The sequence below is a fragment of the Chrysoperla carnea genome, chromosome 1 (genome assembly GCF_905475395.1).
Source record: "Chrysoperla carnea chromosome 1, inChrCarn1.1, whole genome shotgun sequence".
NCBI lineage: Eukaryota > Metazoa > Arthropoda > Insecta > Neuroptera > Chrysopidae > Chrysoperla > Chrysoperla carnea.
The window spans coordinates 15,746,205-15,772,618 of NC_058337.1; the positions used below are offsets into that span (position 1 = coordinate 15,746,205).

The 26,414-nt window shown below is 29.5% G+C and overlaps 2 protein-coding genes across 2 annotated transcripts in view; one reads left to right on the forward strand and one right to left on the reverse strand.

Annotated features, from left to right (window-relative positions):
- Nucleotides 1-26,414, forward strand: part of LOC123290847 (neuroligin-4, Y-linked) — a 623,005-nt gene that overhangs the window by 490,704 nt on the left and 105,887 nt on the right. The window lies entirely within an intron of this gene.
- Nucleotides 16,799-25,007, reverse strand: LOC123290848 (alpha-tocopherol transfer protein-like). The gene is made up of 5 exons (XM_044871194.1): nt 24,824-25,007; nt 20,476-20,567; nt 20,260-20,410; nt 17,581-17,879; nt 16,799-17,073 (listed from the first exon to the last, which is right to left on the reverse strand). The coding sequence occupies exons 1-5, from the start codon at nt 24,921-24,923 to the stop codon at nt 16,894-16,896; spliced, it is 822 nt and encodes a 273-aa protein (XP_044727129.1). The 5' UTR covers nt 24,924-25,007; the 3' UTR covers nt 16,799-16,893.

The following is a 26,414-nucleotide window of genomic DNA, read 5'->3' on the forward strand; positions in this document are numbered from 1 at the left end:
GGGGTATTTGCTCTATATTTTAAAATTATTTTCGTAATACACAGAATCACCGGAATCTTAGTTTATTCTCAGGTTCTACGATCAAAATAAAGATATTTTTCATTAAGGTTTATTGATTTGAAACGAGTTTTGTTATTTAAATTTTCAAACTAGTTGTCCGGCAAATTAAATAAAAAATTAGTGAAGGTACAAAAATTCGCACCCGACTGACATTTTTATATTTAATTATCTGATTTACAATTTTCGTCTGAATTAATTTTATGATGAAACTTACCGTTTCGCTTAAAATCGCGATAAATCCGTGTGACCTTTGACGCCGCGAATATTTTTTCCCACATTTCGGATCTGAGGACTTTTTGAGCCGGGAAATTTCAGCCTGGTGTGAATTTTTGTAACTTCAGATGTTTAGATTTGTCGGATAATAGAACAATGTGATATTTTTAAACGATGAGTTAGCGTAAGTATTCAGTAATTTAAGATAATAGTAATGAGAAGATAATAGTATAAAAATAGCAAACAACATATTGTCCAATAGTTAAAAGAGCGAGATGTTCGCTGCCCAACACCTTAAAACTGTAACTGTAATCCTCTCAAAGTTCTAGCCGCTCTGAAATAACTGTCAAATACTTTGACTAGTCCTAAGTCAATCAATGCATTTAGACATTTCCAAAAAAAAAAAAAAAATTGACAATGATTTACTACTTTTACGATTACCTTAAAAGTATTGGCGAACTGGGAATTTTTATTTCTGTTTAAAAACGTTGCAACCACTAGGGAATATTTGACAAGGATGCGCAAAGTCAATAATTTAACAATACAAAGAATTATTGAATAAAATTTCAAACGTCAACTAAATTAACTATTTCCAAAAGCTTTTATTTTTCCGTTTCCAAAATAAGCAATTATGTGTGGGCCGTTTTATAGAATAGTCAAAGAAGGGATTGTCTAGAGGGTTCAACAAAAAAAAAAAAAACAAAAAACAAACTAGAAAATTGGACGTTGGAATCTTTAACGTTTTATTGATAAATTGTATTAATTCGAAAAGAGAAATTTTTTCATTTGACGTTTATAATTTCAAAGATAAGTCTATAATCGAAAACAACTTTTAGTATTTGCTTTTTTTAATTTTATTCGACATGTGGTCGGTTTGGTTCATTCTTATTTAAATAAAACAATTCACAATATTTGATATCCAAAGGTCATATACCTACATAACCAAATGGTCTCGATTTTAAGCCCATCAAATAACTTAGTTACGTATAAACCATAATGAAATAGCCTTTAGTAATAGTAATCAAATATAAATGAAACGAACTTCTAATGTTATATAATAAAGTTCACTAAACAATCCAAACGCAAATATTTAATGTCAAATTTTATATACAATAACAGTACCCATATGTAATGTAACGATTAGTGCGATTAAATGATGTTTATATAGAAATTTATTAACTCTGATGGAAACTGGTCAGTTTGTTCACTTCAAATCATATGTGAGAGTGTATTACTAAAAATGGTTAATATTGATTTTGTCTATTCGTTGTGTGCGTAGTCATGGTAGGGACAATAAAATCGATGCCAGCGCTTCCAGTGAAAAATTTTGGAGTTATAGGGGGCTGTTATGACTAATTTGTAGTTCTGTACATGTTAATGTTATAGAAATGTCAAATTTAAGTTATCGAAAAACATGAATTAATTAAACTTAATGCATTAAAAATTGTGAAAATAAGAAATCAAATTGCACAAATATTATTTTTAAAATGTAAATTATTTATTTAAATTTGTGAGACAAAAATATTAAATTTTCAATGTAAATCTTAGATGCAATCCATACAATTATATATGCATCCATACAATTCTATAATTAAAGTAGTGTATCGTTATCATGGAAACGAAACTTACGCACGGGGCGAATAGTGAAAGCGTACTACTTTTTTTAACAAAAAAATTCGTGACATGGCAAGCTCAGCGGGAAAGGTCGAAAAAGTGATTACAAATGTTGAGTAAAAAATCCAACAGCTGAATGTTTGTCGGTGAAGACGGGTGGTGGTTTAAAGAGGCAGCAAATTTTTTTTTTTTTCTTGAATTCCTAATAAAAATCTTTAATAAAATTAACACCAAGTCCAATAATTTAAATAAGGGAATATAATAAAAACTTGGTTTTTATAGGTTGTTTTTTTTTTCACATATAAAATTTGCGTTTATATTTTAAATTTTAACATGTGACGTCACAAATCTTTCGACCCCCCCCCCGTACTCTTTGTCTTATTTTGTTGACGCCCACTCTCTCCTTGAACGTGTGAAGTAATAAATGAAAGGTCCCTTCTGAGTCTAGACATAACAAGAATTACCAGATTGTCAGCACTAGACATGTTATATTAAAACGGCTTTATAGTAAAATAAATCTTTTATAAATGTGTATAATAATGTAATATTGAAATCGATTTGTACAGATAATTTTATTTCTGTTGATATAGTAGTTTTACTTGTGAATTTGTAGATTAAGAGTCATCGACTATCAGACAAACGTTTAGATAATCACTTCTATGCGGGTGAGTGTCTGAGGTTCGAAAAAATAGATTAACTTTGAACAACGGCATTTTGGAAATTCTTGTGTGTATTGCACAGTTTGTCGCAGGAAACTACTATGAAAAATGTAAGGCGTATTTATATACAAAAAGATAGGGCTAAAATCGCTGAAAATTTATGAAAGGCAGCAAATTTTTTACCTTTACATCAGGTCGTAAGCTAGGATTAATCATTGGACACTTATAGGCAAAGCAGCAAAAAATTAGAACTTTCGGATTTGACGCAAAGTACACCGACAACAAGGTTAGTGTTATATATTTTTTATAAAACTTTTTGTATAATTTGTAAAATATAAAAACATAATAATGTTGTTGTTGTTTAAAAAAATACAAAACTTTTTATTATGAAATCATCTTTTTAAAAACACAAACAAAACGCTCAATTGTGTTTTTATACCATGTATATATGAAATATATCAAGGTATATTGAGTCTAGTGCCAAATTTGTAACGCTTAAATTATTGATGCTACGACCAAAAATATTGATGCTACAACCATTTTCCGTTGTCTGCCCGGTTGTCCGTCTGTCTGTCAACACGATAACTTAAAAACGAAAAATGATCTCAAACTGAATTTTTTACAGCATCCTCAAAACATGAAAAGCGAGGTCGAGTTCGTAAATGGACAACATAGGTCAATATAAACAACTTTTGTATGAATCACTTTTTCGTAAACGTCAGTGTTAACCGTGAGAGCGAAAATTAGGCGCAAATTGTATGGGGATATAAGTTATATATGTGTGACATGTATGTGTATGTAATGTGACAGTGTAATCAATACAGTCTATACATGGTACTTCAACAATTAACTCAGTCAATTGTTTGTTTTCACTTGTTATATTTATTTTTTTAGATTAATAATAGCACAAAAAATACAAAAAGTTTGTTGTTTTGTGTCATTGGTTATTAAAAGTTAAATCTTTTTTTAGTCATATACAACACATACACTGATTTCTTTCAGCGTATAATTTATTATTTGATTGGAAATAAAAAGTTTGCTTTTGAATGTGCTCTATAGACTAATAAATTGTGATGAGTATATGTTGTGATCTTGGTCTTGGTCTTGAAAAATTTGCAAGAGTGATACCTATAGTTACCACTTCAACGGCACCAATGCTGGTATTGGTCCCGCAACTAAGAATCAAGGCGAAGACAAAGACGCAATTCTGCAAGACCGAGATGTAACTCTGCAAGACCAAGACTTTTATGAAAATTTAAATTTACTGTAATCTTAGTTTTTCTTCAAGTAAACATTGTAGGATTGATACAATCGATTTTTGTGATTTTCTTTTTGTTTGTACTTTCGGGCACCTTGTAGTCTGATTAAAGTTTAGTATATCGTAACCTCAGTTTTTTGACCAAGAGAGATTTTTAAAAAGAATTATTTTCACCAAAAACTTTATTAATTCGTCATATACGATTTTATGCATACATATAAATTTTTGCTAATGTAAAACTTCTTCGTAAATGCTGCCGCTAGGGATTCCTAAATATTCTCGATACGCTACTGTTGAAACATACTGGTTATTTAAAATAACATATTATGTGGATAGAGAAAAGAATAAAAAATAAAACAAGTATAAATATTTAAATTTATACCTGTGTGTGTACTCCTAAAAAAGTTGTTCCATACCATGAAAGGATGATAATAAACTTTTTGAGTTGTGTCACAATGTCGCTATTTATTTTTTTTTTCCATTGGATCAATGTAAATAATGTTGAACTTTAGGATGTAAGTACGATGACTCATGATGGTGGTGGCTCGACTAAACAAAAGTGTACCGTGATACTTGAATATCAATGCTTACAGAAACATATATTATATCAAACCATTCCATTGGGACAGAATTAGTGTGAGTATAGTGTTTTTCATAAAAAACGAGCGTTATTTATTTGTATTTCGACTTGCGTTTCGCTTTTTTAATCAATTTGTTAACAACTCCCCTTTTGCTAGCGAGATGAAGAATGTCAATATTTGACATATTTAATTTTAAACTTGAATTTTAATTTTAAAATTTTAAAAGATAACTATGACGTCTTCTTCCTCTCGCCAAAGATTCAAAAATTCATTCAATTCAATAAGATATCATAGTCTAGGCACTTTTTTCTAATAATATGTTCCAAAAGATTAAGCTAACGAAATTTTAAAATCTATGTTAGGTCAAGGCCTATACCACCTTTTTGTAGAACATGTTCGTTTTATATTCATTGGGTCCAGGAACCACATTTCTGTTGCAGATAGTAATTTTTCAGTAAGCAATCAATTACATATATATTATTCTATTATTATAATAAAATATTTTAGAAAAATTGTTCTACTATTGAGAAATATACGCTCTTCACCTTTGTAGGCTATTTAATATTTCATATAAAAAGGAACTAAGCCGTTAATGGATCGTTGAATGGGTTATTAAACAAGAAAAAACCGCGGAGAGCTATTAAAATAGACGGTGAAAATTGACGACAGTGGTGTATAAGCCTTCTTATTGTTTTTACAAATATCTCGTAAATTAAACAATCGGATAAGCATTTTTCAAAAATAAAAATAAAAATGTTCATGCCAAAACAGCTGAAACAAACAGGGAAAAAAAGGCAAAGATTCGATTTTTGTCGGATTTTTTATTTTTATTATTTTCTCTGTAGAGATAGGTAAAGGCATTGCTCCAGCAAACAACAAAAGAAAATAAATCTCTCGTTTTAAACCGAGATGTAGCTATTTTTAATCTGGTTTTTTTTCTCACTTCATCCCATGTTCGCATTTTATTACAAAAATTATGGTTTTACTCAATCACAAAAAGATATTTTACGTTTATTGGTTTGGACTAAATGACAATTACAACAAGTTTGGAAGAATGGTGCTACTACATTACAGTATTGAATAGGGCTATCCACCAGAAGTATTGTGATATCGTCAACCAGTATGGACCTGACGCTCATACTGCATGAATTCCCTCTATGATTAAACCAGTATATCGTTCACACCGATACTGGCAAAGATATATCCACAAACAATTTCTTAACGTGCAGGCATTCTATTTTCTGTAAGAACGTATATTATAGGTTTTTTTTACTTGATATTTATTTAGTATTTTATACTTTAAAATATATTTTCTTCAAAATACTTCCCTTTTAACCACCTGTAAAAAAAGTATTCCTTATTAATAAGTGGAAGCTAAAACAAACTCTTTATCAAAATCTATGTTTAAGATAAATAGTCCGAGACCGTCTCGAAATACTCATAGACTATTCATATTGTGTAAAAAATCTTCAAATGAAATATTTCACAAGAAATTCGGGAGTAGGAAGTCGCAGATAAAAGCTAGTTTACTTTGAAATCAATTGACAATCGACATGTCAATTATCATTGAATCAACGAAATGTGTACTCATATATTAATTGACATTTATTAAAATATTATTGATATATCAATTTAATTGATAATCACTAACACAAATTGATATCAAATATCACAAAATAATTAACCTGAATTGATGCATTGTATATCAAATGTCTGGGATTATTCTGTACTATACAAATTATATCTTTAAGTTATAGTAGATATTAAATTATATACCTTACATGTCAAATTGATGTTTCCAAAACGTACCTACATCTAATGAATTTTAATGCTAAAAAAGACTCTATCTAGTGATAGAAAAAGAACTATGGGAGTTAGCTCTCATAGATATATAATATTTAACGGAATGTTGCTTACAATCTTCTAAACCAAACAGATATAAAAGCATATCATACCATACACGTATATAAAAAGCTTTTGACAAAAAAAAAAAAAAAAACGATTGCCAAAAAAAAACTATTCAAAAACAAATTAATATGCACTAAAAAGTAAAAAAACAACGATAATATAATGTAGTAACAATTATTGTTATTTTTGCTGTCAATTTCGCCAAGGAAACAACTGTGACAGTTTGTTACATTAACTTGGCTGAAACCGACTCCAAAAAAAAAAAAAAAAAACAATAATTGTAACTATATTATGTTAACATTTGAGTGCATATTAATTTGTTTTGGAATAGTTTTTTTGGAAATAGGTTTTTTTTTTGTTAAAAGCTTTTTTATTTTGTGATTTTTAGTGAAACTGAAGTATACTAACTAACTTGTCACTAAAAAAAGAATAATCGAAATCGGTTGACTTGATATTGAGTTATTCATCCATTTGTCGCGCACATACTAAATAAAAATTTAAGCCTTATATGGTTTTCTCATGGATGTCATTATCAGAACGGGACCAAATTGAAATGGGAGTACACGGAAAGTATCAACTTTCAAAAAAAAAACTGGAAGATCGGTTCACCCAATCGAAAGTTCCGAGGCAACACACATAAAAAATACAGTCAAAGTGAGAACCTTCTCTTTTTTTGAAGTCTGTTAAAAAGAGATTAACGAAAGTAACAGTTTTTTACAGCAAAAAGTTTGTTAAATAATAAAATAAAACATTGAAATAATTGTTTTTATTTTAATTTGACTCACTATCTCGTTTAAGTATCGTTGTATTGGAAAACACAAAACTATAAAATTAGAAATGTATTTTGAAAAATTAAAAATTAAAAATGTAAATCAAAAAATAAAATTTATGGTCCTAAATTTGTATGCAAAAATTAGGAAAACGCAATTATAAAAGCCAACGAGAGCAACTATGGCACACCACATTAAATTGTATAATGAAATATCTTTTGTCTTTTCATTCAATGAAAAATCTGCTGAGTATAACATAATTATATGGTTTATAATTTTTTTGACTCGTGGCGCTGACATCTTTATGTCACAATCGAATAAGTAAAGGCATTGATTACCTAGTTTTTATAAACTTTTTTTGTAACAAGAACTGTAACCTTCGACTCCTACTCTAAGTTCCATGCGCTGGAAATAACCATCAAAATTCATCGTGGCCATGATTAACGGCATTTTCAAGAATAACATAAAATTTTTTAATTCAAATTAATCTTATCTTGTCAAAATTCATAAGCGAGAAACTAAAGAATCCTAACATCTTGTTTCCTTATCTTACTGATCTTTGTATTCCTTTATGAAGTTTTTCACTTTATGTAGTAAAGATTATAAGCAGTTGTGAAAAATTATACCTTTACTTATTTAATTACTAGCTTGATACCTGCTCGCTTCACTGGGATTAAAAGCAAAAACCACCGCTTAATAGCCTCCAGCTTTCTTAATCTCACTTATTCTCCTTTCATAACACTCGCAGGGATTGTTTTACACAGCTTAAATATATGCATATCACAAAAGTATAATTTTAAATTTTTACAGAAATCTTTCATTTATGGTTAAAAATGATGATCGTTGATGGAGCAGTAAAATTTCAGATTAAATTTAATTTTTTAAGTATATTTTTATAGCTCATGTGTTATTCTGATGTATGAGCTACAATGTGGTAATGTTTCATTCAAATCCGTTCGCTACTTTTTGCGTGAAAGCGTAAGAAACAAATAAACAAACAACCTTACTTTCACATTTATAATATATAGGGATATTTTTCTATATTATCCTTCAATTTGTTGACGAATGTAATTGAATAGATATTTGTTGACGCATGTAATAAACTATTACGTGATAATTTTCTGCACACAATTTAAATGTTTGATAAATTTTATGATTCGATCAAACTAGATTTGAAATAGAAAAATGTTGGAAAGTACATTAAGTTATAAAATGTTCAATGTATTCAGAATATTCTCTACAGACACACGTTCAGATTGATAAATAAAAGTCAAATTCGAATATATATTATATAGAAAGTTTTCCCTTTGGTATAGTTGCAACACGTACCAGGTATATGCTTTATAAATGCATCTATTACAAATAGAACAAAAAAAAAAAAACATTTTCACTGATTTTCATTGGAATAGCAATAAAAGGGAAAAATAGTCTCTGGTGAAGCATGGTGAAAATTTTCAACTATGTGTCATTTTAAAATCGATTTTGTATTATTGAAGATGTTAATATATTATTATGTACAGATAAAAGTTTTTATTTTTCATAGTTTGCTTGTTGCTTGAATTAAATTTTTTGCAACAAAATGTATATATATATTTTTTATATTTGCAATTAGACGAAGAAACGAAGCAGAAAGAATTATTCAAGTTCGAAAAAATTAAGCAATAAGTCGAATTTGAATGCGGTTTCCGCCATTCGACTCGTTACAGGGTCAGAAAATTTTATGACCTAGTCTTATTTATAAGAAATTTAAAATATGCAATTAGCATAGTTAATGTGCATTTTATAATTGCATTTTAAATTAACCGTTCATATACAATTCAAAATTCTGTTAATAGTGATGAAAATAATTTCAAACTTGTTACACGGGGGTTTTTAGGGTCGCTGAACACGAATATATCGTGACAAAATTGGTCTCAGAGAGATACCTGGTGCAACGGTATGTCGGTATCAGTCCAACGAGTTTGGACTGATTATATGCGAATTTCTCGAAAACTCCAGGAAACGAATCCAATTCTGTATATTCGTGTTTGGTGACCCCAAAAACCCCAATGTTACAAGTTTGAAAGCATTTCCATCACTAATAACCGAATTTTGATTTTAATATTAACAATCAATTGAAAATGCAATTACAATAATGCATAAAACAAAATGCCTATAAATTATGCCAATTGCATTTTTTTTTCTTATAAATCAGACCAGGTCACAAAATTTCCTGACGCTTTATTCCCTCGTTTCTGCGTCTAAATCAAATGAAAATAAATATATAAATTATATTCAACTGTCTTTTGATAAAAGTGGCTTTTGTTATTGCCTTAGTAGACATTTTTCTGGGAGAATACTGCACGTATACAGTTGAAATTTGTTTTTCATTTATTTTGAGGCAAAAATAAATAAAAGTTTGTACCAAGAAAGTTTCAATGTCTTTCAGGAAAAAATGCTTACCAATTGCGTTCGCCGAGCCATCTTACTAAACTAAAATTATGGAAGAACACGGACAGTTAGATGAAGATTGCCAGAAATATTATTTTCTATGAAATCAAAACCTAATTGAAACATACTTTTACTTAAATTTATTTTTATTAAAATTCGAAAACAAATCACCGTCGTTAAAAATCAAAAAAGTTCTAATATGTGAAGTGTGTAAAGCGCTGAACATTGAGTATTTATTCTGATTCACTCGGTAGAAGTAAAAGCATTTCTTTTACTTTCTTAATAGAATTATATTTTGCTTGAAAAATGTAAGCATTCATTCGAATATCGCGGAGTCGGATGCAGAAGACTAAAGTCGGATCAAAAACCTTGAGGTAACGTAAAGGGTCAATTTCGCTTTATAAAGGTTACAGGGGGAAAAGAAATATTTTGTGGTGATATTTTGATAAAGGTAGTTCAAATCATAGTTTAAATATTGTAGGAATATTCCTTTGTTCTGTTGTAATATTAAAAGAAATTATCCTGAAAAATTCTAGCAATAAGTCTATGTCCGCATATGCCCACGTCATTGCGGTAATATTAAAATATGGAACACTCATTTTGTTTTTCACCCCTCAGTTTTGGCAAACTAAGCTTTAATTGACGTTTACTTTTTGATGAGAAGATGTCAATGAAAAATATTCAAATCATCAGCGTGAGCCCACCAACAAAAATCTAATTTACTGTCTAAAAAAACTTAAGATTACAAATATCTCCAAAACTATTTGAATTTTCAAACCGGATAAGTGGCCGAGCGAGTAAATGGGGTGGTTATAGACGTATTTCTGCGGTACGAAGGATAAAGCCCATTATTATTATTATATGAGTTTTCGAAAAAAGATGTATAATCGATTTAAAGAACAATTTAAATAACAGAATATATATTAAAAAGGTAACCGAGGAAAACGCATCATGATCGTATCATGATGCGATTAACGTCATGGGTTACATTCAAAGTTAAAAAATTTTTTGATAATTTTAATCGATATCTAAGCGGACGAGCCGAGATATGCCCTTAACCTTCAGAAATAATAAGCATGAAAATTATTGACTAGTTAACCAACTATTGTTAGCCCTATATATTATAAATCTGAGAGTCAGAATGTTTGTGTGTTTATTTGTATGTCTGTTTTGTTTATTACGCTTTCACGCAAAAATTATCGAATGGATTTGAATAAAACTATACAGTACTATTATAGCTCATACATAATATAACATGAGATATTGAAAATTAAAAAAAAATTAACCATAAATTTGAACCATAAATGAAAGATTTCTATAAAATTTAAAATATTAAATGAAAAACAATTCATGGCCATCTTTTCTGAAATACTCAATGAATTATGACTTTTTTACACTTGAAAATGTATATATTTTAGCTGTGTAAAACAATCCTTTCAAGTGTTCTGGAAGGGGGTAAGTGATATCAAAAGATGTGGAGGCTCTGAAGAAGGTTCTAAGGTAGTTTAACTTTTAAGCCCAGTGAAGCGGGCGAGTACCATGCTAGTAGTATATATATACCATGTATATACAAAATATATCAAGGTTTATTTAGTTTAGTTCCAAGTTTGTAATGCTTAAAAATATTGGTGTTACGAACAAAATTTTGGTATAAGTGTTCATAAAATCACCTAATTAGTCCATTTCCGGTTCTCTATCTGTCAGTCCGTTTGTCAACCGATGGAACTTAAATTTTGTATGCATGTTTAGTTTGGATGACAATGTATTTTTATGGTTTGGACGACCTGATCGCTAGTACCAAATTTTGTGTGTTCCGGTGGAATCTTTCAACAAAATTTTGAAGCAGATATCTTCAACCGATTAATTTAAAGTTTTGTATACACGTTTAGTTTCGATGGAAATTCATTTTTATGGTAAGCTTGACCGTTTCCACCATCATAAACATGGTTTTTTTTTTTAGTTTTATATTAAAAATTTAAATAAAAAATACTTTTTAAAGCTTTTATTGTACTAAAAAGTAGAAAATAATTTTGTAGGAGTCATTCATACATGACTATTCGTAAAAACTTGAGGCGGTCCATATAAAATATCAACAATAACTGGAAGCCCCTCAAGCTTTTACGAATAGTCATGTATGAGTTATTTTTACAAAATTTTTAATGCTTTTATCATTTGTGAGTTCTCAGTTTTGGTAATTATGAGTTCTACTATCCTTGTTGAAACTGTATGTACAAATAATATGTAAAATATTGTTAAAAATCAATAAATATTTTTGTTAAAAATATTTTATCGTTTTTATGATACATTCTCTTCAATGACAAAAACACTTACATTTAGTTGATTGAAAATGTTTAGTCAACAACAACAGTCCCACACCAAAGAATAATAATAAAAATATATAAAGTCACCAAACAATTTAAACAATAATTCCCATGGGAGTAACGGCAGTCTGTTAGTAGCTTGGTTGGTAGTACCTCCAACAATTCTATAATAAACATAATAAATTTTATCAAATATGGAATGGTTATAAATTTATTAAAGTTAGTAAAAATTTATTTTATGTAACGTACAATTTTTATCTACCATTTTAAAACGTTTTCAAAATAAATATAAAGTTATCACTACTAACTATATTGTATGCAACCAAATACTGTTCTGCGTTCATATATACGTTCATAGAGGTACATTCCATTCATAGAACCAATGAACAGTGAACAAACATACATGATGAAAGTTTTCTATACCCATTTGTACAAGATCTCCCAGAATCAGAGTGAGGAGTATTCAGTATAGTATTTTCACAATACCACTTACAGTAATTAAAACAGCAGAGAAGACTTATACTTAAAAAAAACCTTATCATAGTTTCTTACAAAAGAAAAGCGAAATCGTAAATTTTTATCGTATAGGGCAAATCCAAAACACAAGAAATATCATTTACACAAAAAATGTGTCAAGATTTTAAAATTTTTTTTTGGCCAAAAATGGAAATATTATACGTAAGTTTTATGACAAAACTGTTTTAATTTTTCATTATAATTTATAAGTTACAGGCAGTTTTAAATGAACTTTTAAAAAGAGAAACAAAACGCCCGAAAAAAAATGTTCGTAAAAGATCGTGTAACGTCATAATGTCAATTAATAATTATATACAGTGTATACAATTAACATTATTACGTCACAACGATGTTTTACGAAAATTTTTTTTGTCGGGGGCGTTTTCGTTTCTCCTTTTAAACTGTCTGTAACTTTTGAATTATCATGAAAAAAATAAGAAATAAAAACAGTTTTGTTATGAAACTTTAATATGATCTTTCCATTTGTGTCAAAGAAATATTTGGTTCCAAATTCCAATTATTGATTGTAATAAAAAAGGTTTGAAAGACAAAAGTGATTTAAAATTATAATTTTTTGTATCTAAAGTTTTTCTCAATTAGTACACTTAATAAGCCGGAAAATGTGAAAAAGTGGTGGAACAGCTCCGATTTCAAAATTTTTGTGTGTATGTGTTACTTAGACCACTAGAAACATTCAGCCGCACTAACCTTGGCATTACAAAAAAAAACTGCGAAAATTAGGGTAGTTTTTCCATCCCCAAAGCACTCCAAATAGTAAAAGTGAAAATAAATCAATATTTCACCTCGAAAATTGTCTCCCGATTGTTTTTGAGGTTGCTGATAATGAATTCAAGGTTAAAAGCAACTGAATACCGTTGCAACCCCATTAAAACTACCTCTGGAAGTGATAGACAAAAACTTTATTAAATTCAAAATTTTGCCTCAGAAATCGTCTCTTATGGAGCTCTTAGGTTCGCTGTTCACAAATTCAAGGTCAACAAGCAATTGAGGATGGTTTCAACCCCATTAAAAATACCCCTAGAAGTGTCAATGATAAAAAAATTTTGAAAATTCTGAATTTCACCTCAGAAATTGTCTCTCTGCGGTTTTTGAAGTCGTTGATAATGAATTTGAGGGCGAGAATCAACTGAATATAACACCATCCCCATTAAAACCACCCACAGAGAAAAAATTTTAAATTTAAAATTTCTGCTCTAATATCGTCTTTCGGGGGGTATTTGGGCGCGCTGATTACGAATTCAATGTCAAAAAGCAGCTGAAGATGGTTGCAACTCCAAAAAACTACCCTTAGAAATGACAATGATAAACATTTCTAGAACGCTTTGTAGATGAATGAAGAAGTCCTATCTCATAATAATATAATATTTTTCTAGTGTGAAAAGTATTAAGTTGGCTATTACCTACATTTTAGTATTTTGATATTTTAGATAGGGGCCAAAAGGATATGTTTAGTTCATGTTGTTGGTAACTATCTTTATCTTCATTTACAATGTAATTTGTAATTTTTGTATTTAGTGTATTTAATTTCGACATATAATTCAGAGAGGTCCCCAATAGCGAACCTGAAATACACCAGACCAAAGAATCTACCGAGCCTGAATCTATAATTTTAGCGCTGCTTGAGCCTATATTTCAGCTGTTCCTATAAGTTCAGGTAACACCGAGAGACATCGTTTTTTAGCCTCTCACCACTATATGGGTGATGTGTTGATTTCAAAAAACTTTCTTCAAACTCAAACAAATGATTCCATGTGCAATGAAGGCTGTGATTTCAATCTTTCGAAGATGGGAAAAGTCTGTCTTTTAGGTCTAGCAAGATATCTAGGGGTTACATAGGAAGCTTTAGTACTCGAAAAGCAACCGTGGCGTCCTATATCATTAGACATTTACTATTTTATGTGTCATTGGTGAAGTGTCTAGCCCTATGAAAAGGATATCCATCAAAAAGAATTATATAAAGCCGCCTTTGCATCTCCACTAATAACAAAACACAGCTTGACTGACAAACATACTGAGCGCTTGGACCTAGGAGTAAACCACGTTGCCCACATAACTATTATATGAGGTGAAGGTATAACAAATGATTCATATTCTTCGTCGATGCATAACAAAATTATTATAATTATAATCTATATTACTCAATTGCAACCATTTTATCTTCAGTTATAAAAACTATTACAATTGTTTTAAGCACGCAGTGTAATAAAAATTAATTAGTTCTGTTTTACAACTTTTTGACTTATTATTATACTACAGAAAAATAAAATTAAATTATATAATGTCTAGAATTTCCAACATCTTTGTATCACTTTAATATTAAGTTTGAATGTATACTTAAGATAATATGATACACTCTTCTTTTTTAAAAGTATGTACTATAAACTAAAATCTACTGCTTTATATGGTTTTGGGTTGGGTATATAATAGTTAAGTCGTTCGTGCATATATACGAATAAAGATTGTAAAGAATTGTACTTAAAGCTATCATAAATGTCCATTCAAGCGGTATATTTAAATAATGTTTGTGTCTCTTGCATATTTGATTTATTATTTTAATATAGATATATGTACGAGTTGCTTTATTTTTTGTTATATCTGAGAAATAATACCTTTTATCCGTAGACAAAATACATGCAGATTAAGAAAAATAAATAGAATAAAATTAAAATATATATTTAGGTTTTGAAATATAGATTTTTATTATCCTTGTATAGGGTGTGCTTATGAAATTCAATGTGCCCATTGTTATTAACGAAATAAACCGTCGTTAATTAACTACAGAAATAATTGTAGTATTGCGTGTAGTATGCAATGTGATTGTAATGATTTTTTCAAAATAAAGGACACATAATAAAAGCTTTTGAAAAAATATAACGAAAAAGAAATGCCTGCAAAATAGGATTTTTGTGCCCTACTTGATAAAATTATGAATTCAAACTGGACAATCTTACGGCCGATACATCAGCATAACACATGCTATAATTGATAAAAATACAGGGTTCAACCAAAGTTATGAGACATACTTTTTAAATTAAAAAAAATTGAAAACTGATTATTTGATACATTTTACTTTAACTGTGGAAAACAATCGAAGAAGTGTACTTTTGATTATTACATTCACTCTGAAAGGAAGTACTTTAAAATAAATTATTATCACTACATAGAATAAAAAAAAAGGCGCTTCCCGTTGTCTGGCCATATTTAATCTTATTTTTATTTGTTTATTTCCATTTTTATGTCGCCTTTAAGCAATAATAGTTAATATGTTTCTAAGCAAATTGATTATTTGACATTTCATTAAACATGAAAGATATATTTTATTTTAAATTTTTCATATTATTTTATTTACATTTTAAAGGTCTTTGCCAGTTATTTACGAATAAAAATGTGAGCGGAGCCGCGGGTAAAGGCTAGTACCATTTTAATACAACTTAGTCATGATAATTAAGACAAATTTGTGAAACACTGTAAGATTTGAACATGCACAGTTTAAATCTAAAAATTGAGCGAGCACTGAATTGAGGCTATTATAAATTTTACCTGGAAGTAAGATGTAATTCTCAAGTAATTCGTGATTTAAAATCTTTGGTACGAATCTTTCATTTGACTTCAAATACTTAACAATGTATTTTAAATACTAAATTTTTTTCACTTATGCAAGATAAGTACTCTCTTTCTGCACTGTTTCTCGTGCAACAAGCAGTTACTCACCCACTACATGCGAAAACTAAATTATCTTGGTAATTTACTATTAACGCGAGGCAAAAAAATTTAAGTACACTGTGGGTAGTTAGCCATTTCCCCGTTAATGGAAAATCGTGCAGAATAAATTTAATAAGAAAAATAGAGTTTACAATCCATGCGAATTGACCCATGTCACCCTAGCCCCCCCACCATCGCAAACCAAATTGGGTCAACCCAAGAAATTTAGTGCTATTTATTTGCTTATTAGTTACTCTATTTCCAATTTTGTTGCTCTAGCCGTTTAGCAGAAATCAACGATTAAAGATGGGGGGGGGGCTAGGTTGACGTTACGCTAACTCTGCAAAATCGTATTGACGGCACAAATTCTAAAAGGGAATATCAGTGAACATCTTTGTTTCCATCAATTTTACACAGATTATTTTTAAATTAGTAAAAATTTTTAATTAATTAATTTCAAAGATATTATTTGTTAGAAAACAAGCCTTGGGATCCACACACAAATAACCCGTATAATAAAAAGTATAATAAAAAGCTATGTTGACATGTTGAAAATATCGATTTCGAAAATCGGACCCAATACAATAGCTTTCCTATACTGGGAAGTGAAAAAAAGAAAAAACTTAATAAATTTATTAAAAGAATAAGATGAAATATACATTTATTTAAATAATAATTATTAATTATTGTCATGATGTAACCATTTGTGCAAATCCCATTACTCTTTTGAAAATAATTTCAATTTTTTGACATTGACGTCAATCATGCAGGTTAGTAATATAAAATGCTTCCGCATTAATTTTTCTTGTATTATAGAAAATGTTATCTCTAATCCATCAATTACAAATCCAATTTATAATTAGCACTCAAATTCTTCACAATTGTAGAAGCATTATTGTAAAGATATTTCTCTCGTATTGCGTCATGATCAATTTCTTGGGTTCCACCATATTCTTTCGGTAGTATATCCGGGTTGACAAATTTATGTAATGACGGCCAATCCGTGTAATGAAAATGAATCTAAAACAAGAATCACATATAAATAAGTAAAAAACTACGAGGCAATAATTAAAGGAACGCTTAAAATTGCAAGTAAAAACATGAATAAATATTGAAAAGATAAATAGCGAAATCGAGAAGTAGGTGTCATTTCTTGAATCTTGTAGCCGTTTAATCTATAAAAAAAAAGGGTGGGGAGGGTTGCAAATGACAATTTCTGCAGAGATTGTGGAACAACAAACGATATGGAATGAGTAAGAATAAACCATAAAGAATCTGCTGTGTTTAGCACTGTTAAACAAAACAGTGTGGGTGTACTTTTTTGATAAAGACTCGTTGGTGTTCTCTGAGGATTCAACAATCACCAAATATATTTTAGAGAAAAAAGTATGACTGACACCTTTTTTACATTGGCTCTTTGCAGATTTTGTGACGCAAAGATACATGATTCGAATTTCTGGTATATACTACATGAGTTAGAATTAGCAACAATTTGGCATCATCTAAATAATATAAAATGTAACTTACATGTTCTTTTGTATGCGTGCTTAGAAATGGAAATATTAAAGCAATAGCTGCATTTAAAAAAGGTGATGTGTTTACTATGTGGATTTGTAAATCTGTAAATGGTACTAAGTCTGCCTTTTTTGATCCAACCCGCATATTTCCTGGTGTTAGCCATTTGGATATCGCCCATGGAGTCTTAGATAAATCAATGATACTTGATAACCCATTTTTCTGTGTTTCCGGTTCATCTAATACTGCTTCCATCCAAATATCATCCATATTAATTAAATCGGTTAAAGACATATTATTTGGAACTTCACCTTTTTAAAAATAGAAAACTTTGATTAATTATTTTATTTTAGGTGGGAATTTTTAATTATAATTTGATAAGTAAAAACCCAAATTTAATCTTCACTGCTTATGGATTAAGTGCTCGACCAAAAAAATTCGTTAAATTTACTAAAGCTGGTAATTGTAGGGTTGGTTATAGTAGTTGTGTACATACACATACTGCGGTCAGTCAAGCGAAAGTTGTCAGGTATCGAAATGGAAAGTTGTACGTGGTACCAAAATGAATTTACTAAAGCTGAAAATTGTTTTGTAGATTGTATATTGCATATAATTAACAGTAATTATTGTCAGTCAGTTAGGTGTTATAACAATTAATAAATTCATTTAAATACCACGGAAATCGTAATTGTCTCTTTTCTATTTATTGTTCATAAATAAGAGCTGGCTAACCAGCCCTGTTCTAACGTTTAACTGACTGACTGTCATAACTGTTATCTATATGTAATATACAAGCAGTATAACAATTTTCAGCTTAAATAAATTCATTTCAATACCACTAAAAACATAAATGAATATGATGTATCTATTGTTCATAAATAAGTACTGACTGACCAGCCCTGTTCTAGCACCTAACTGACTGACAATCATAACTGTTATTTATATGCAATATACAATCTGTATAACAATTTTCAGCTTTAGTAAAAAAGTTTGAGTACCACGTAAAACTTAACCATTTGTATAGGATATATCTAACCTCTGTTCTATCGTTCGCTTGTCTGACTGCAGTATGTGTGTGTACACAACTACTAAAACCAATCTTCAAATTATCAGCCTCAGTAAATTAAACGAAGTTTTTTTGGCCTGGCTCTTCCATTATTAGTTAAAAAATCTAATATTTTATTTTATATTTTATTTTTTAATCCATCTAACGTTATCCGCCACAATAAACTGCAAGATAGTATTTGTATCCCAGTTTCTTGATTTAAAAAAAAATGTTGTGTAACTTTCTAGGTATATACTACAAAACGAAAAGTTTAAGTGTGCACGTCACGCGATTGGCTAATAAGTAATAATATATGCGGTGTCTTATTAATATTGCAAAAAAATTTAAGGTATGATTTCTTGTCTGAAAGTAAGGAAAAAAGTTTATTTAAACCTTTGGTCAGATACTTTCTATTTTGAGATACGACTATCTGTATCTTCCGAACAAAAATAAAAACAAAGTATTTTTTTTTCTCAGGTTCATTTCAAAACATAAGAAAAGGCAATCACGAGTTTTATTTACAAGATTTAAGTAATTACAAAGAAAAAAATAAGAAAAAATATTATTTTTGAGTCATTACATCAAATAATATTTTTAATAAAAGAAATGATAGTCAGTCCAGTGGACTGTCCACAGAAGTGATAACTTTAAACTTCGGAATAACTTTGGAATTTTCCTTTTTAAATTAAATATCGTATAAATATTTGAAATTTCATAATTTGTAAGTTTAAATTATTAACTTGCCTATAAAATACTGTTATTAATATTTTAAAAATTTAAACTCGTGGTTGACTCAACTTTCCTCATTTTTCATCAAGGCAATCATTTGAATACCATGTGTATATGAAATATATATGGTATATTAAGTTTAGTCCCAAGTTTGTGACGCTTAAAAATATTGATGCTACGAAATAAATTTTGGTATGGGCGTTCATAGAATCACCTAATTAGTCCATTTCCGGTTGTCTGCCCGTCTGTCTGTCAACACGATAACTCAAAAATGAAAAGAAATTTCAACATAAAATTTTTATAGCGTACTCAGGACGTAAAAAGTGAGGTCGAATTTGTAAATGAGCAATATAGGTCAATTGGGTCTTCGATCCGTAGGACCCATCATGTAAACCGTTAGAGATAGAAAAAAAGTTTAAATATAAAAAATGTTTCTTTCAATTTTTTTGTAAACATCATAAACATCACCACGAGGACGCTAATTAGGTACAAATTTTATAACATGTATTAATATGGGAATATCAGTTATGTGTGTGGTTATTTAAAAGTGCATATCTTTTTATATTTACGTGACTTCAAAAAACAAACGAATGCGTCATCAACACTGTCTATACATGGTATTTCAACAATAAACTCAGTCAATTGTTTGCTTTAACTTGTTTTCCTTAAATAATACTTTGGATTCTACAATTTGACATAGGTTTGATCACTATAAAATAGAAACCATGTAAGTGTGTAAATAAATTTATTTCCCTACTATTGGGGTCATACGAAATTCAAAAATCATAGCACATATTTTTTAAAAACATGAATACTATCATTCCTGATGGTTTTCATTAATATAACAGGTATCCTAAAAATTTTGCAGTGACCGCTTGGACGATAGATGCTTCATACTTTAATTTGGTTAATCTCACCCATTTTTGTAATAAAAACTCTTCGACCATTTAAATCTCTATCAGGTAATAATATTTTCAACTCTGTGTTCAAGAAATGAGACATTTTGTTTGGTGATTCTGTAAAATAAAATTTTGGATTTTCTGCCTTTAATTTGTAATAATCAATCATCTAGAAAATAAAAAAAATGTATTTTATTAGTAAAAGAACAAATATTATTTTGTAAAAAAAATTACTCTTTTATAGGCGTCTTCTGGCTCAAATTTAGTTGGATACAGGAATCGCGTTAGCCAATTAACATCAGTACGAACTTGTAAGTGTTTATCATCTGAAAAAAAATTTAAAGAAATTATAATTTGTATAATTAAAGATTAACAAGTGACAGGCTTGAAAAATTTTGACGCTACATTGTCTATATTTTGTGGGCCTTACAAATTTTAAAATTCAAATTTTTGGCCCCCACAATGTATTGGGATTAAATCTTAGGAAATAAAATTCACATCATCTTTTGAATGTTTTTCATTGTGATATAGTAATAATGTGATGTAGTAAATAATTAATTAAAATTCTATTCATAGCAACGTACAAATTTGGGGGTCTTAGCTAACAACATTTTACGCCCTAAATCCAAATATTTTACGCCCATGAATTGGTATTGCTTTGAGGTTGATATAAATTATTTTGTATGAGAAACATTGTCTACACACCAAAGTTTATCAAAATCGCCCTATCAATTCGAAAGATATGCAAGAAAACGACTTTGAAATTGCAACTTCAAGGCATGTTTAGCTACATCGTTTTTATATTCTTAAATTCTATCAATTGGCTAAAGCTTGGGCCCTTATATATATATATCGAAACAGATAGAAGGCAAATACTCACCAATACATACTAAAGAACCCTAAACACAACACAGGAGGTTAAGCAAAGATTACCAAGTTACAAAAGTTACTTAAAAGACATTTTAAATAATATATGATCAATTTTGGGTAGGGTTGATTTGACCACTTTTGACGATTTCATCCCCTCCAGCACCACGGCTCAAGGAGTTATATTACCAGAGAGGAGTTATATTAAACTAAGGACCTGGTGAATATAAACCCGGATTCGAAGTTTCACTGCTATCCCCTCAGAATCTCCTTAGAGCTAGCCTTTCTCATTTTCCTGTATTTGGAAGGGGTGTGGGCCTTCTCAAATTTTCCCGGATATGTGGCTTATACCAATCCTAGGAACACCTGAAGGTCTAGCCTTGTGCCAAGTTTAATTGAAATCGTTGGAGTCATATTTGAGAAAAGCCCAAAGTGTGGGCCTTCTCGAATTTTCCTGGATATGTAGCCTATACCAATCCTAGGAACTCTTTAAGGTCTAGCCTCGTGTCAAGTTTAATCGAAATCCTTAGAGCCATTTTTGAGAAAATACCAAAAAAAAGTTTTCCCCAAGTTGTGGGCCTTCTCGAATTTTCCCTGATATGTGGGTTATACCAATCCCAGTAACACCTTAAGATCTAGCCTTGTGCCCAGTTTAATCCAAATCGTTAGAGCCGTCTTTGAGAAAACCCAAAAAAAAGTTTTTCCCAAGAATGTGGACCTTCTCGAATTTTCCCGGATATGTGGCTTATACCCATTCTAGGAACACCTTAATGTCTAGCCTTGTGCCTAGTTTAATCCAAATCGTTTAAGCCGTTTTTGAGAAAACCCAAAAAAAAGTTTTTCCCAAGAGTGTGGACCTTCTCGAATTTTCCCGGATATGTGGCTTATACCAATTCTAGGAACACCTTAAGGTCTAGCCTTGTGCCTAGTTTATTCCAAATCGTTTGAGCCGTTTTTGAGAAAAAGCCAAAAAAAAGTTTTTCCCAAAGATGTGGGCCTTCTCGAATTTTCCCGGATATGTGGCTTATATCAATTCTAGGAACCTCTAAGGTCTAGCCTTGTGCCAAGTTTAATCGAAATCGTTAGAGCCGTTTTTGAGAAAACCCCAAAAATCCTGATTTGGCCTAGAGGGAAGTACCCTTAAAAAAAGGCCTAGGTAAAAAATGAAAAAATCGTCTGGAATTATGACCAAACTGAACCTATGTACCGAGCTTGAGAAAAATCGGTTGAAAATTGAAGGATCCAGCTTGGTAACAGACATACCGACATACCGACTTACCGACATATCGACGAACGCAACATTTTTAAAAAACCACTTTTTTGGAATCAGGGACCCTCAAAACGTGGATTTCCGTTGAAACCCCGATATCGATTTTTTTTCGATCACAATACTTTATTTATATTATAAATAAAAAACAAAAATTTACAAAAAAGCTGGGAAATTTAATTATCTACAGTAAAATTATTACCATTTGTGGTCCAAAGTGCGCGGCTATGGAGATATAGTAGAAAACAGTTTTCCTTTAAAGGGAGGCACGGAGGCACTTTCCCCGCACAAAATCCTTTTTTTGTAAGGATTTTGTGCATTTACATTCAGTACATGATCGTGTACCTATTTAAATAAAAAATAACTTCTGTAATTTAAAGCAGAAAAAAATTATGTGTAGTCTGAAGTAATAACATACTTTTTATTTTAATGGAAAACTAATACTCCTTGGTATTCATGATGTGTGTGTAAGTTGATTAAAATCAACTGTTACGCATCTGCATGCATGGTGTGTTGATTGCATAAAATGTAGAATGCAGCTGATCTGACGAGTTATAATCATTTGCAACATTGTATCGAAATTATTAAAAATATACAAAAACACGTGTCATGGTCAAGAGCAAATACTTAAACACATTCTTATAAGTATAATTATTAGTAAATTATAATTTTTACTACTCATTAAAACCAATAACGAAAGAATATATCCTGATTATAATAAAATAACATTAGCATATAAATTGCCATTATAAAATAAACTTGAAGAATGAGATTATACTTGAGTAATGATCGATTATTAAAATCAAAATCGAATTTTTACATAAAATTATTAAAAGGCCCACATCATTCAAAGGCCCAACTTTCAAATCACAGAAAATTTTTCGAATTTTTTCTAAAAAATTTTTTCTTTTTTCCAAATTTATTTATAAAGCTAGTGAGCAGAAAAGTGCTAGTGATCAGTCAAATTCTGTTTTAAGAGCGGGTTTTTTTCAATTGTCAATGCATACGTTCTACTGACTTAGTACTCGAGCATCATCCGGATGACCGTAAAAAAAAAACGATTTTGCTGGCAGTTTGGAAACAATTTTAAAACTTCTAGCACAGTTTTACGAGATGCCCAAACAAATTTGTGAAGAAAAAAACCTCCATCTATAACTAAGACCTCACTAATAGTATAAAATATCAACTAGAAGCAATTATATTACATAAAAAAATTGAAAAAATAATTAATATAGTGTTTCAAAATGTTTCACAACTGATTTTTCGACCGATATTTCGCATGTTATCGATCAATTAATCAAGCGCGCAATATCCGTAAATATTCAGGCAACTATTAAAGAAAATTTTAAGCACAGAAACGTTTATAAAAAAGCACGCGTATATGAGCTATTGGAATTTAAAGAAACATGGCTTTTGGTCGATAAAAGCGATTTTTGCCCAAACTTTTCAATATTTTTCAAATTTGCAAAAATGATGTTCTTGGGCATATTAAGGACAAACTTTTGACTAAAGGTCGTTTAAAAATATATTTTTTTTCAAAGAGATATGGGAAATGCAACTTTTAACAGTTTTTTTTCAATAATTTTTTTATTTTATAATTTTTTGTCATCTAACTGGGCTAGATCGATTCGAAATTAAAAGTTACGCATTTTTTGTTTAAAACTTTTTTTTATACTATATATTTTAAAAAAACTGTTTTCGAACAACTTTGACAGCCATTTTGAATGTCATCCCGTAATTTAAAAGTGTAAAAAAATAGTGCATTGAATTCTACGCAAAATTTACGACTTTTTACTTTTTATGTATTGGTTTGCTGTATCTCGGTTACTAAAATTTAACATTTTGCTCAAAATAGATAGACTAGACTAATTGTATTTTACAGAGAATTTTAATTATTGTTCTCACAAGCGGTTTGTAAGAAGGCATATTTATAAATTGGAAGTATGAAACTATGTACGAAATATTTGAGACAATGTACAGCTATATACTGAAAACAAGAAAATATTTTTATCTGAAATTGTTATGATAAGTGAAATCGTCATTACAGTCGGGGGACTTCTCTTTGGTCCTGTGTAAAACAGCTTAATCTTAGAGGTCTTTCGACTGTAATGACGATTTTACTTATCATAACAATTTTAGATGCAAATATTTTCTTGTTTTAATACTTTTAAGAGCGCGATAAATTTTTCACGACATTATAACCACAAAATTAATTTTAAATAAAATTAAGTTTGAAAACTAGAACCACAATTACAGAATCGCGCTCTTAAAAGTATGAAAACAAGAAAATATTTGCATCAAAAATTGTTATGATAAGTAAAATCGTATATTTATATCTTGATATTAAATTAATCTCTTGAGAATAAACGAAAAATAAAATTATTTTTTATTCTTTCTTAATTATATTGGATAATAGAGTTAATTAAAAAAAAAAATCAAATAATTAACCTTGAATTAATTTTCGTAAAACTTCAATTCGTTCTTGCATTTCTTCTTCTGTTAATTGCTTTCCATTTTTATCAAAAACTAAACTTTTATTTTCTGGCATGTTTATTTTATTATGTTGAATACACAAAAAAAAAATTTAAATAATTGTTAACAATCACTAGAGCTTTATAGTTATTAATATGCATACATAAGTATAAACGTTAATAGGTATAGATTGTTGTTGAATAAATTTATAATTAAACAAACAAAAATATCACATCAAGTTTTATGAGTAATCGCGGTATTGAAAGAAGAATTATTCAAATTTTTATAAAACAAGTGAAAACAAACAATTGACTCAGTTAATTGTTGAAATACCACGCATAGACAGTGTTGATTACTCTATCACATTACACATACATACATGTCACACATACATAACTGATATTTCCATATAATACATACTATAAAATGTACGCCTAATTTACGCCCTCACAGGTAAACAGTGATGTTTACGAAAAAAATGTATAAAAGTTGTTTTGTTTTTATAAGGAACATTTTTTACATTTAAACTTTTGTTCTATCTCTAACGGTTTACAAGATGGGTTCTACGGGCCCAGGACCCAATTGACCTATGTTGCTCATTTAAGAACTCGACCTTACTTTTTACATCGAGAGTACGCTATAAAAATTCATCGTGATATCTCTTTTCATTGTTGACTTATCGTGTTGGCAGACAGACGGACAGACGGACAAACAACCGGAAATGGACTAATTAGGTGATTCTATGAACACCTATACCGAAATTTTGTTCGTAGCATCAATATTTTTAAGCGGTACAAACTTAGGACTAAACTTAATATACCTTGCATATTACATATATGCATGGTATAATAATTAATAATATAGGTTTAATACAATGTTATTAAGAATATATTATTTCTATGTGTGCTCTTTTTGTACTTTTTGTAATATTACTTGATTAGTTGTTACACTAGTCACTATGTTTTTTTTAATAGGTAACTCTTATCAAAGTGTAAATGTATTCCATTCAAAATCATAGAATTAACACTTAAATTAAATAACTTGTTTGTAGATGAAATATCATGAAAAATTATTATTTTTAATTTTCTCCTGTATTTGGAAGTATCGCGCTGATCAAAACTTCGCATATTGTTTGATTATTTACTGTAGTTGGCGTCAGAAGTAATTTTTTTTTTCATTCGAAGCTTTAGAAAAACATCTAAGAAACAAAAAGTTCAACAGCACCAGTATCCCAAAGTGCACCTTTTTCGAGCTACGTCGCTTAAAAGAAAAAGAAATGAACATCAGATGGTTACAAAAACTATAAATCCAAAATATATGTATATATAGGATGTTTTTTGATATAATGTTTAGAAATTTAATTCTTATTAAACCAAATTTTTTTGGTTTCGTAGGAATTATTTGGAATTTTTTCGCCCCTCTGTATCATCATCAAAATTGGAACTGTTATTGAGGACTCCCGAGTAAAAACATTCATTGATGCGACTATATACTGAGGATGAAATATTTATGAGTAAGATGAAATCTACATCGTACTTGTGTGTTCGTATTTTATAGTAAGTCAGGT